At 23.8% G+C, this 14,154-nt stretch overlaps 4 protein-coding genes across 4 annotated transcripts; 2 read left to right on the top strand and 2 right to left on the bottom strand. All coding sequences in view use genetic code 6, as the record gives it.

Annotated features, from left to right (window-relative positions):
- Nucleotides 1-628: 628 nt before the first annotated feature.
- TTHERM_00052560 (hypothetical protein) lies at nucleotides 629-3,163 on the bottom strand (the record flags this gene model as incomplete). The annotated part of the gene is made up of 2 exons (XM_001014952.2): nucleotides 629-772; nucleotides 1,076-3,163. 2 exons carry the CDS (start codon nucleotides 3,161-3,163, stop codon nucleotides 629-631), a joined length of 2,232 nt encoding a protein of 743 aa, XP_001014952.2.
- Nucleotides 3,164-5,273: 2,110 nt separating this feature from the next.
- On the bottom strand, nucleotides 5,274-5,618 carry TTHERM_000052578 (hypothetical protein; the record flags this gene model as incomplete). The annotated part of the gene is made up of 1 exon (XM_012797413.1): nucleotides 5,274-5,618. The coding sequence occupies one exon, from the start codon at nucleotides 5,616-5,618 to the stop codon at nucleotides 5,274-5,276; it is 345 nt and encodes a 114-aa protein (XP_012652867.1).
- A 1,481-nt stretch (nucleotides 5,619-7,099) lies between these two features.
- Nucleotides 7,100-7,633, top strand: TTHERM_000052579 (hypothetical protein; the record flags this gene model as incomplete). Its single annotated transcript, XM_012797414.1, has 1 exon — nucleotides 7,100-7,633. One exon carries the CDS (start codon nucleotides 7,100-7,102, stop codon nucleotides 7,631-7,633), a length of 534 nt encoding a protein of 177 aa, XP_012652868.1.
- A 1,289-nt stretch (nucleotides 7,634-8,922) lies between these two features.
- Nucleotides 8,923-13,239, top strand: TTHERM_00052580 (hypothetical protein; the record flags this gene model as incomplete). Its single annotated transcript, XM_001014954.3, has 1 exon — nucleotides 8,923-13,239. The coding sequence occupies one exon, from the start codon at nucleotides 8,923-8,925 to the stop codon at nucleotides 13,237-13,239; it is 4,317 nt and encodes a 1,438-aa protein (XP_001014954.1).
- Nucleotides 13,240-14,154: the final 915 nt, after the last annotated feature.

Below are 14,154 nucleotides of genomic sequence, written 5' to 3' on the forward strand. Positions count from 1 at the left end.
AAATATATGAATAATTTAACTATTTAATTGTATAAGATAATAGTAAAATGTATTTTTCGACTTTTTCATGTATTCACAACAAAGGATCATATTTAAAAATTATAATTTAATTATCTTTAAATATACTTGCCATAAAATAATTGTGAGATCTTTTTATATTGTTTTTAATTACGGAATTTTTAATGAACAAAATTTAAATTGAAATAGTAATAAGTAAAGAATCACATTAAAAAAGCAATCATGCTTACACTCAGTTTTGAGTGTAAATTTAAATTTAATTTTTTTAGGCAAATCTGTAGAAACAAATGAAAAATTAATTTAAATATTTAAAAAATCTATTCGATGCTAACAAAAAATGTACTTTTATCAATTATTATGAAAAAATTATAATATCTAAATTGTCTTTTTGTTGAAAACTGATATGCATAGAGCTTTCATTAATTTGGTTATAAATATTAATTGTATTTTCATTGTAAATTATAAAATATATATGATAAAAATAATTTACACAAACAAATAAATATACCTATAAGAGGTTAATATATAATTTTTTTTTTATACTTTCATATTTAGTCTTTTTAGGAAAAAGATTCTTATTTCTTCTGGTGTGTGAGTCCTGCAGTAGCATTCATTTTTAACCTAGAGCAGATTTTGCACTCATAAAAGTCTCCTTCTATTAAAATTTCATCAAATTAGATTTAGAAAATCCTACCCGATTTTCTTTAACGAATTAATATTTCTTTTCAAAGTTATTAATTTCTGAAAGTAACTCCTTTATTTTTAATGAAAAAATTTTAGTTTAAATATATTTTACAAAAAATAGATAGATTTGCATTTAAGTGCTTGCTTATTTAGCTTACAATGAATTTTTTTTTCTCACAAAAATTATAATTAATGTGATGGAAATAATAAAATATATGCATTAAATCCTATAATTATAAACTAGAGGACATTAATTCATAAATTTCCCAGAAATTAAAATAATACCACTATTTTTTATTCAAGAATATAATCTAATATAATAGAGAGAACATCAAGTAAGTTAATATTTATTTTTTTTTAAAATGTTAATTACATTTTTTTGGTCAATAAGAAGGGTGGATTCGGCATTCATTTTGTGGATATCTTTTGTAGAATGAATTTTGTTACTTGTGCTGTTTACACAGCTATTATAGGGAACACTTGAAGAAGCAAAATAAAAATCATTAGCTTGTAGATTAGATGTGGAAATATTTTAAGGGTTTTTATAAATTATTGATCTGGTGCCACTAGCTGTTGTAGATGGACGCACAAATGAGAACGTATTTGTGTTTGTTTAAGTAATTCGAGATATTTTGCTTTAGCGAGTGGATGGTCTTTATGAGTTATTGATATGACTATTAACGATTTAACTATTTAGCATCATCATTCTAGCGAATTCAGTATCTGAATTAACGTTTACATTATTTAATTCAGTTGTAAGCAATCCTTTATATTCTGATCTATCTAAAAATTCTTTAGGAGCGAATTCCACTTTAGGTTATGCCAATTCATCTATTCTTCTTGTTTTGTAATTGTTTGCAGGTTGTTAGATATCATCAAGATTTTTTTAAGCAAAAACAACATTATTATGAGTTTCTCTTTGGTTATCTATCTAAACAACTTAATTTACATTTGCTTAGAAATTTACTTATTTTTTATTATGGGATTCTGCACTTGTCAAAAATTCTCTATCAGTGGCAAATTAATCGATTTAATTACCTACATTTTTATTATTATTTAACTGTTTTTGTTCTTAGTAAAATGATCCTGCACGTTACGATTTAGCATTTACTGCCATATTCTGCACATTCATTTTTAATATTGAGTGAATCTCAGATTAATCGCTCTCCTTCGCCATTGAAGATTTTCTTCTATTTTTTAATGCAATTTATTCTTTTTCATCACCAAAATTTATTTGATCTACTTACTGTTTTGTTTATTGATTATTTTTATCATTATATTAGATAATTATACTGTCGTTTTACCTGTTTTCTGTTTCTTCTTAATACGGTAAAGTTGAGTATTATAGATTTTTATGTATATCATTTGTATTTTAGTTGAGCATAATTTGGATGGGTTGAGACTTGTTTGGAGATTTCTATTGAACATAAACATTTTTTCTTGCACTATTTTAAGCATCTTCTCTAAGAGTTTCAGGAGTTGCAATATTTTATCTTTAATTTTAATTTTCTTTAATCAAATCTTATTCTGAAGAAAATGCTTATTATTAATTAACTTTTTCTATTTAATATTCTTAGTTGTAACCCTCATTTAAATTAGGTGACCTGACAACCAGTTATTTTGCACTCATGCTGCTAACCAATTTTTTAGCCAAAGGGGCAAGTGTTTGTTTGTTAATCTTAGATTGAATTATTACTATAGGTTTTTCTTGTGGAATTAAGCCACATTTCTTTTCAAAATCTACATTTTTTTAGTGTTGTTAGAGAAACATTTAGCGGGTTTGTAAATGAATTTTGGAGAAGCTTTACTATTTTAGTATATCCACTTCGTTATCTTATTAAATACGATTAGCTATGCTGTGAACGGCTTCTTCATCTTTTTAAATAATTTTAGGATTTATAGCTTATTTGATATACTTTTCTGACGTTTAATTCAGCTTATTCCACTGATAAGGAGCTCTTCCTAATAAAGGATTCTAATTCTACTATGCACTACTTTTCACATAAACCATGTTATTAATGCTCATAGAATTTATATTTGAAGGATGAGTTGTAAGCTCTAAAAAAGAATTTATCTCTTTCCCATCTTTATTAACAATATCTTGCATACTTTCTAATTGAAGAGCTAACCTCTCTTATTTACGAGATTAAAGTCTTTGTCTATCTATCTATTTTTAAGTGATAATAAAATCCTTTCTGCACTCTTCTTGAATCAAGCGATCCACAACTTCTTTATCCTTCATTTTTTAAATTATGGGTTTTCCTTGATCTATCTACTAATGGTAAAATGCATAGTTTTTATTTGCAGTTTGTGCTCTATTATTCCAAATATTTGTGTTATCATTGTAATACTGATGATTCTTAATTTATTTAGGGTGTTAAGGGATAGAAGAGAATTCAGGTAGTTTTTTCTAAATGTAATACTACTACATTTAGGAATAGTTACTTAGATCTAAAGACATTCAACAAACTCTGCTTTATATTTTATAATTTTTAGCTTTAAGTTCAAATTTGTATACCTATGTATATGTCAATTTATTATTTATGTATTCTCTATATTTTATAAAGCTTGGCAGAGTTATATTAATAAGTATTTATTCATATCTAAATCAAATAAATATAAGGAAGCTCATAAGCATACTTTAAAAAAGATCAAAAATTTATTCTAAAAAACCAATTGAATTAAATTAAATTAAATTGATTCATTCATTTATATTTAAAATTTATATTTATTTATAACATATTTTATCTATTCTATTGACCAAGGTTATTGATAGATTATCCATCTCCATAATAAATTAGCCTATGCTTCAATAAAACTTTTTGATTATTAATATAAAATTATCTTGCCAGTAATAAAATAACATTAATATTTTTCTTAAAATTTAGTAAATGCTTATTTTAATAAGCCATATAGATTATTTTTAAAGTAATGAATGAGAAAATACTTAATTATAATTTTTTAATTCATCATTTTAGTTCTAATTTCCAAATAGGATTTTTATTAGAATTAATTCAGTTAAAATCTATGCATTCATGAATGTTTGTGTTCAAATAAGCTATTTTAAAATTTATTTTGTTAAGAAAAACAGTTTTATCATCTGATAATTTGATAATTGAATGATAAATATATTTCTTCTCTTTAATTTTCAAATTTTAAATATTCTGACTGATAAATGATAGATAAAAATATATAATAATCATAATTTTGTATTGCTTTTTTTAAATTTAAAAATCACTACTTTTTACTCAAACAAAATTTAAGCAGAAATGCAAATTAAAAAATTTGTTAAATATTCATTTTTAATCATAAATGAATAAATAAATTCTTTTTTATTAATTAAACTAAAAATTAATAGTTCATAATCAATCAACTTAAAAAATTAATTTTTAAGAAAGTATTTTAAATTTATCAAATCTAACTTAGAAAAATACTAGATAAAAATAAAAAATGCCTATTATTACTTCTAAATTTAATAAAATAATAACCAAAAAAATAAATAAAATGATCATTTGTCCTTTAATTCATAACAGAAATTCAATATATAATTGCATTATTTGTCAAATTACGCATTGCTATAAATAAATTAAATACTTTATTTTTAATTTGAAAATAATTGTTTTGATTTGATAATAATGCTTTTCATATATAATTATATGGCATATTCTTTAAATAATTATTGAAATATATTTTTAATTAACATTTTTTATGTACAAATATTATTTATTAATTAGAAGAAATCAATTAATAGCATTTGTTATCAAAAGAAACCTTTTTAGCTTATCGAAAGAATAATAAATTATATGTCAAAAAAGTTAAAATTTATTATTCACTTTTAAATTAATATTGTAATTAAGTGAAAGGGCAGTTCTTTTAATTTTAATTAAATTTGTTATTTTTATATGCGCATTTAATAAATAAATGATATGTAGTTATTTATTTTTTGAATAAAAAGAATTAATTTTATCATAATTAATGATGCGAAATTACAAATAAAAAGCGTTATTAATTGATTTACATTGTTTGTTTAAAGTATATTTGTTATCTGCCAAAAAACTACTTTAAATGATGAATTTTTTATTTATTAATTAACTTCGTAATATTAATTAAATTCATAGATTAAAAAAACAAGTTCTATTTTTGGCTCTAAAGCATATCTAAAAAATTAGGCGAACAAAAATTAATAGCTATAAAAGGTTAAATTAAATTTATTAAGTATTTTAAAGAAGGCATATAAATTATTATTTTAGATTAGGAAATAGAATGCTACTTATTCACAAAATTACGTTAATTAAAGTGAAATAAATTATATTTTTTTTAATTTTAGAAGCTATATATTAGTAAATTCTCTATAAAGGCGATTTCTATGAAGATTTATTTTCGAAAAGGGGGAAAATTTTTTAAAGATTGGAGATGATGTTTTGTTCTTTTTTTTAAATATGATAGTATTTGCTCCCTAATATTTTCTTAATAAATTCATTTTATAAATTAATTCTTATGATTATCCCTACAAAAACAAAATGCTAAAATTTAAAAAATACTTGAGAAGTATTCACCTAGTATTTTATTTATCAAGAATAATTAATTTTTGATGTACATTTTTCTTCATTCTTGAATTTTTTTGTTTAGATCTTTTTGAAAAAGTTGATAACTTAATGATGAATGTAATCTCTTAAATTAGGTGAATTTAACTTTTTGCAATACTTACAATTAATACCTACAGTTTTTGTCATAAATGGACAAAATAAGTTAATATTTTTAAATGATAAATTCTCTATATTTATTTTAGCTAGCATATTAAGCCTAAAAGGCTTTTTAGATGCATTTATTTGTAAATAATTAGATCTTTTTAATGAAAATTTAAAACATGCAATTTTTTGATATTTTTAAAAATTATGTTTTGTTTCAATAAGCATTTAGTTTCTCAATAACCATTACGTCTTGCCAAATCACCTTTAGAATGTACAGGACATACAAGGTGAGAATTTGTAACTATAGAAATAACCAAATAAACTTGCCATATCTCTAAGGTAAGATCCTCCACTTCTTGTATATTTTTTCTTTAGTTTATTAAATTTTACTGCCAGCCTTGATAATAAGAAACTAATAAAAAAAATTCAAAGAAATCAACTCCTTATAAATATCAGTAATTTATTTTAATTCATTCAAAAACTTATACCCTGCCCCATTAGATATTAGAGTTTGATTGAATAATTGGGATGAATCTTAAATTACTATTTCTGTATTTACTTGAACAAGATAAAAAAAATTTTTTGAGTGAAAAATTAAAAGGAATTGATCTATAAGGATATAATATAAATAGAAATAGAAGATAAAGTGACGTTTTAATTGAAGAAAATAATTGTGTATTTCAAAATGTATATCTCTCTAACTATTAGCCATTCTTTGCTTTTTTGTTTTTTTGTTATTTTTCAGTCATTAAAATAAATATTGTGCAAATCAAATAAATTAGAAAAATTCATTTAAATTTTTAGCTGAAATTAACAAGATTTCCATCTATCTGTTGATCATTCAATCAATCAATCAGGGGAACTTTTTTTTAGTTTTAAAAATTCGAAAAAGTTTAGAAATAATTTTGAATTAATTTAGCTACTTGTTTAAAATTGAAGACAGAGTCATAACATTTTAAACTGAGTTAGTTAGGTTTTAATTATCAGTCTTATTAAAATAGCATTTTCAGTACATTTAAATAGATAGATTTTTTTATTTATTTAGAATGCTTCTTTAGATGTTTTATGAAGTTTGAGATAAATCCTGTTTAAAATTTTGGAACAGCCAAAGGCGAATTTAATCAAAGAACAGGTATGAGCTTAAATAAAGCTATCTCACTAGTTAATTTTTAATTTATTTTGCTATTTTTTTATCAAGCTTGAGACTTATAGGGCCCTTTAACATTTAATGAATGCTTTAAATTTGCTATGGAAAATTTTTTAAGAACCCAAAAATTGTAAAAATAAGGAAAAATGAATTTTAGTATTGTATTTTAATTATCCATCTACCTATATATAGATAGAATATATTACTTTTGTTCTTTTTGATATTTTTTGCAATTTTATATAAGCTAGTTAATAAGAACGTTAAAATAATATCAAAATACTGTTCTTGATTTATTGGGAAAAAAAATTTTTTTTTCTTTAAATATGTTAATAATTTGACATCAAATTTTTCAATAAAATATGTAGTAAGCAATCTATCATTACATCGAATAAATTAAAACAATTACCCACATAAAATGCATTTTTACAATATCATAAGCAGCTAATAAAAGAAAGCGCTTGCTTGAATTAAGAAACAAAGTGGTATACCTATTTAAGAAAGTGTCATTTTTACTTAAGTAGAGAAGAAAAAGCAAAAAAAATATTTGAGCGGATAAAAAATGTAAATTAAGATTAAATTCAATGTTCTCAACAATTTATTTATAAAAGAAGTAAAAATAAATTTGGCTAGCGAAATAATTAGTTTTTTTACTGTTTTTAAAATAAATATTTTTTTAAAATATATGCTTAGAAGCTAATATAAATAGCTATATCGCTTGGTAGTCGAATTGTGTAGAACATACAGATAAGCTTAACTCTTTAAAAATAATAAATAATATTCTTTTCATAGTATCTAATATCTTTACTCTATGTCATTAGAACTAATTAATTATTCTTTAGATTAAAAAGTATTTCTTACTACCTTTTATGTATAAAGATTCAAAATATGTGCTATTAACATAATAAAATATATATAATAAAGTTAAATAAATTTATTATTTGTTTATATTTTTGGAAGGCTCTTTAACGTTAATTCTATCTAATCAAGGTTATTGATTTAGAGAAAATAACAAATTTTTAAAATATTGTAATCAATAATCGTTTGCGCTCTGAAATTTTAATAAGCACCTTCATATATATAACAATCATAGTGAGAGATTTTACTACTTTTTCTAAGTTTGTGTTGGAATGTGATAGCTTTTTTCTTTTATTGAAAGATTTAATTTGAAATTTTTGTATAAAGTTGCTCTTTTTTAAGCCAAATAGTACAAAATATATTGTTAATATATCTTTTTTGCTACCAAATAATTTAACAGACGTCTTTTGTATATATTAAATAAATTTGTTTTAAATATTTGCAGGTAAAGGACAACTTTTAGAAAGTTACTTCATTTAAATTATTTCTCGTTGCAATAAAAAAATTAACTTAAAAAGTTTCGTTAATTAATGATAGGTATGTGCTGTTTGAAAATGCATATATATAAAATGAAAAATGAGGTGAAAATTTAATTTTTCAAATAATACTAACCAATCTAATTGATGCACGAATAGTTTCAAATAGAAATTAAAATTTAAACTTTCTAAGAAGAGTTGAAATAGACTTCGAAGAGTAAATTATAAAATTTAACTCTTTGAACTATTAAAATAGTGTAAGCACACAATCAGGCTTTCAGATAAATAAATTGGGGATATGCAGACCATTTGGTCCTAAATATTCAAAAATACATGTGTAATTTATTTCCTACTTTATTTACTACCTTAAATTTAAAATTAAATGTATGTTATTTATTAAAGCAGGCATATTTATATATTTTACTCCTTATACAAGTTATTTATTTATTGATTTATCCGGTCTTTCTGTCAAATCTACAATTCATCTATATCTCTATCAATCTAATTATCTTTCAATCAATCAAAGAATTTATGAATTAATTAATTAATTAATCAATCAATATATCACCGAAATTAAAATTATGGGGTAGGAGAATTTAATCCGTTGTTATCTAATTTAAGGAAAGCTTTAAAAGAGATTCTGTAAAAAAAAGAAAAAAATTAATGAATTTAAATACTTATTAAAAATATTTTTGAAACTAAGTAAAAAGATAAGAAGAATTAAAAGAAAAAAGTAAGACTAAGTCAGTATAAAAAAATTTCTTTTTCTTCGCTCATTTTTTGATTCCTTAATTCTTTGACCCTATATACATCCATATTTTAAATACTTACTTAAGGAATAGACTTACGTTGTTAAAAATAATCAAAATCAAATAAAAATTTTGATAATCCTAAATATCAAAAGTATTTTCATTCTCCCAAATTAAAGAACTCTTTTGATTGATAAATTTAAAATAAATCATTCTGGAGCATAATTTTCCTGGTTCAAAATTCAAAAAAAGTAAGAAGACCTTAGGATCAAAAAAAAGAAGCACTTTTGCTTGCAACTAAAATGAATTAGAAAGGCTAGCAATCAGTGCAAAGTAATGAAATAAATGAGCAATTGCAAACACAGCATCGTACTTAAGACAAGGAAGAAATAGAAAGCACCCAGTAAAACGAATAAACGCTAAATGAATAATTCCACTAGTTATAGGCTTAGAAAACACAAAAGGTCTAAAATAATAACTAAGAATTTTAAAGATAATTCATAAACCAATAATAATAACAGACTTTTTAAGAATCTATGCCATAAGTCCATTAGCAGTACAAAAATATAAATGAAAACTAAAATTATAAATAGGGAGGAGGAGTCCTCCCTATGGGATCCTAAGTCTAATTTATTGGTGATCAGGAAAAATAAATAAGTGTTTCGTTAATATCTACAGGATAAATTTAGGAGGATCATAATAGATTTTCATTAAGTACTAAATCAGTGGCTGATGCTAACTACCAAAGCACACATAATACGAGCTAAATGAACACTCTTCCTATCATTTAATCTTTGAAAAATATCCCTAGTTTAACAGAAAAAATGGATAACGTTTCACAATAATTAGATGTGTAAAATAAAATTTAATCTAAAATTTTATCAGACCAAACAATGGGCTAATCATCGAACAATTTAAATTAAATATTTACGTAGAATAATATAAATAATAGCAACAATATTAATAATGTGGCAAATAACATTCGCTTTAATAGTAATTCGTTAATTGGGACAGCTAATCCACCAATAAGTGTAAATAACAGCAATATCCCAGCCTAGTCTATAAATTACAATTTACCTCTAAACCCGCCTGTTTAATTTCAAAGCAATTAATAAGCTGGGCTGAACCCAGTTGCGCTACAATAAACTCCAATTTATCCATAAATTAGTTACTTAGGCTAGTAATAAATTCCTTCTATAATTAGCTCTTAATATCCTTAAATATCTGCCAACATGCAGTTCGTATACCCACATTTAATACAATCATAAGGATCATTTTTATTAAGTTAGCCTAACTACAATTTTGTATAAATTCCTAATTAAAATTAAGTTATTTAGTAATAACCCTCACAATAACATCTTTCTCAACAGCAGCAACAGCTTTAATAAGGAATCGTTCAAAATTAGAATTAAAATGTAATGCACACAGAAAGCGCTATTAAATAATCCTTTAATTAGCAAATAGCTAGCAATCTGAAAGCCAACTCATAACAGCATTACATGCAATAGGTAACATAACAGTAATAGCTATAACACTAATAATATAATAATTTAAATCCTTCTTTCTCCAACAAAATCTAAGAAAGGCCTCCAAATAATTATTAGTATTAGGAATAACAATCTATTGGTACAGTCTCTAAGAATCATCCATCTGGCCTCCCTGGTCGTTAGTAGATGATGAGTTTTCCAAATAACATCCATTACAGTTATTAATAAAATAACGCAGCAGTTTTGAGTAACGTATTAGGTTTTCCTTAATAAAATTCTGGCTTCTAAGCTGGAATTCCTCAAAAATGCGCTTAAAATACAATAGAAAAGAAAAATCTTCAAGAGTCGTTTTCTAGCTCATCAAATTTTCCTACTTTTTAACAAAATACAGCTTTTTCCGAAAAATTGCGGTCTATAAGCGAGTAAATAAATGAAAATGAAAACATGCCCAGTAATCTAAATTAGACTGTAAAAAGTGTTCTTTAATCCAACGAAGTATACAACCTTCAAAAAAATTTCAATTAAAGTGATTCTTAACAAATAAATCAGAAAATTAAACAAGAAGAAGATAATTACCAATCGTCATCTATTCATAACAAATTTATAAATTAAGGAAATAATTAATTACAGAAATTCTCAGATCCGCAAGCAACTTATCTCTAATCTTTCTAAGAAGAATAAAATCCTCTAACAAGATAATCTATGAAGTAACTCCTAAATACAGGAAAGTATGATTCTCTACAGATGGTTGAAGACCCAATTTTAGAAAATAATTAAGACTAAAAGGATACATCTTATGAATAAATAAAACCAAATGATAGAAAAAATTTAATTTCTAGTGAAAAAGTATCTAGCTAAAATGCTTAGATGTTTCACACTAATGCCAAGAAAAAGAGGAAAGCTAGAGAATTCGAGGGAACGATAATTTCAGAGGTTAATATTGCAGAGAGAAAATTAGAGTAAATTTCAGATGATAAATCTTAGGGGTTATCTCAAAACAGTGTTTTGAGTGTAAAGCCGACTGAGGCATAAATAAAAATTTAGTAATAGATGATATAAGGTGTAAATTCACCTGCAAATCAAAATATAACGTCCTTAGATAAAAAAATAGAATAAAAGTACAAAATGCAAACACAGATAACAATAGAAGGACACATATAATCCTCTCAAAAAGCTAATCAAAGTGATATTGAGTCAGCAAAGAAAGAAGAAACTTAAGGGTAGATAGGATATAAAAAAATTAAGGCTCAACAACATTTAGATATGAGGGTAAATTAAGCAATTGTTTAAACACTGAATCCTCATCAAGCAGAAATAGCCAACCAAATCGAAATATCTAATGAGAAATATTAGGAAATTCATAAATAAGATTAGTAGGAGATACCTTAAAAATCATATAATTAATAATGTAATTACGCAAATATAACGTAAGTTGGAGAAATGAGAAGTTATTAATAACAGTAAATGAATAAAGATGTTATAAGCTAAAATTAGGATTAAAGCAAAAATCTTAGTGGAATATTTAGTTAAAGTGAAAAAGCACCAAAACAATTTTTCCAGAGTAACTTTTATTAAAAAATTCCTAATGATAAGCAGCTAATTGCTGCAGAAAACGAAAATCTAACTTATGATTCGGAAATAGAATATTAAGGAAAGCAATCTCTTTAAAAGTAAAACTAATTATTTAAAGTGTAAACTGAATCACCTTCAAGAATCGAAATAGCCGCTGATTTCACTATCCAAAATAATACTACAAAAAAATTACATTAATAAGTCTATTAAAATAGAAAATTTAACATTTCTTAGAACATTGGGGATTCTCAAGTATCATAAAATAGTCAATAAATTAATATTTCTAACCAAGCATTCTAATTTATGTAACCAAACTAATTTATTACTCATGATTAAAACGAGTAATATATAAATGAGTAAAATTTTTAAGAACTTCAAGGTAATGTGTAAGTATAGCGCTAACAGAGCTAAATATAAGAAGAGACTGCGCTAACAACTTAGCAAGATAGATAATAAAACTACCAAAATTTATTGAATGGCTAAGTCTCACTAATTAGCTTTTTACTAGACTCGGTACAATTAAATGTTAATATTAATAAATAGTAATATTAATCTTTGAATCAAACGTTTGATTTACAAAGTTAACTATTAGTTGATACTGTATAGTCAGTTAGAAGTATCAGGTAGGATGTAGATGATATGATCCTTCATTCACAAGATATTTAAGGTTAGTCAGGCTTGCTAGACTTCATGCGTGGTAGACTTAAAGAATATGTAAGAAGTCGCCCTGATATGCTTTAAGATTATGATGGTTCTAAATTAGATTCTTAAACATCCTTTTATTCTAAATATGAAATTGTTCTGAAAGAAGGAGATTTCAAAGAACCTCTTATTAAAGATAAAAATTTTGTAATAGATGTTTCTTTAATTGATTCTATGAGCAAAAGAGAAGTTTGTAATTTACAGCCTATACCCATCCGTCTTCGTATGTATAATTACAACAATCCTCCTGCTATTTTTGAATCAGATTATATTAAAGGGATTTTAGGCTAAGATTTGCTTAAAGGATCTTGCACTTTCAAAAAAATTCATATCAAGTAAGTAACTTCCCATCAAAAATAGAAATCTATGTTTATTGTTGTTGAGCCTGACATAGAAAGGATATTTGGCTTGCCTCCTTTAAAGTTGAATAAATAGCCCCAAACTCGCTCAGACCCAACAGATCTGAGAGGAACTAATTAGCTTAGATAATTTAATGAAAATGATAATGATGGTGGCAATAAATTAGAATTATCTGCAGAAGAACATTTAAAAGTTAAATAAGAGTTGATTGAGAAAGAGGATTTTATCAAGGAAGATTAGGAAATGAATGTAATCAAAGGTTAAAAAAGTTAATAACTTTCGAAGCAATAGTCGATGAGTAGCCAAATATAGGATTCCAAAAAATAGCCTCCTAAAAAGAAAACATCTCGCTCTAAAAAGAGTAACAGCTAAGATATTGAAGTAAATAACCAAGATTGTGACATCATTTAGTACTTTATTAATCCTTTATTAATTAAACCTCTCATCCTGGAATAAATAATTGTAAAGTCCAAGAATAACGTATCTTCGAAGGTTTGAATATATACATTCAACCATACACACATACATCAAATTATTCTTATTTTTGTAATCTCCAAAATTATTATTTTAATTTAAAAAAACAAAATATTTATTAACCAGTTAAAAATTAAAATCTTATGGAGATAAGGATAATTCAATTAAAAAAAAAAAACTAATCGTATTATTAAATAAATAATCGTCAACTTTACTTCAAATAAGAGTAAAAGGTTATACCAAATTAAAAAAATTAGTGAGTGAATAATTGGTTAGCTGGTTACTGCATAAAAATATTTAATATCATATTAAAATAAAAAGATTAATAAAGAATCGTAAATAACCATAGAACCAAATAATTCATTTGTCATTCACTTAGACTCACACAATTAAATATGCCAATAAACTCTTCAAAAAAGAATAAAGATCTCCATAACTCTTTCTTAATTTGTTATTCATTAATAAAACTTGTTTAATTAACTAATCAACTAGCTCATTTCTTCCATCCATCCTTGTAAGTAAAGACTCGAATATTATTTATTTATATTATTAATCCAAAACAAAAAAAACTGCTGTTATAAAAAAATGTTAATTGAAAAAGCTATGAAATAAATCTTTGATATATTTCATACTTATATTTAATACACTAAATAATTAATTACTTTTTCTCAGGTAGAAAATAAATTACAATAATCTTAAAAAAAAAACAATTCTTTAATTTCAATTTTTTATAATTTATTTTATTTATATAAACTTATCTTTTTTTGCTAACTCTTTATAAAAATAATTATATTAATTCTTTCACTATTTAGTATTTTAAATTCTTTATTTTATATCAAATCTTGTAGATCTAATTTTAAATCACACACTACATTTTAAAAATTCCTCATTTTGCTTCCTTAATCATTTATTAAATTTATTTTAAACTATTTTTGAATT

The sequence above is a fragment of the Tetrahymena thermophila genome (assembly GCF_000189635.1).
Source record: "Tetrahymena thermophila SB210 genomic scaffold scf_8254659, whole genome shotgun sequence".
NCBI classification, from domain to species: Eukaryota; Ciliophora; class Oligohymenophorea; order Hymenostomatida; family Tetrahymenidae; genus Tetrahymena; species Tetrahymena thermophila.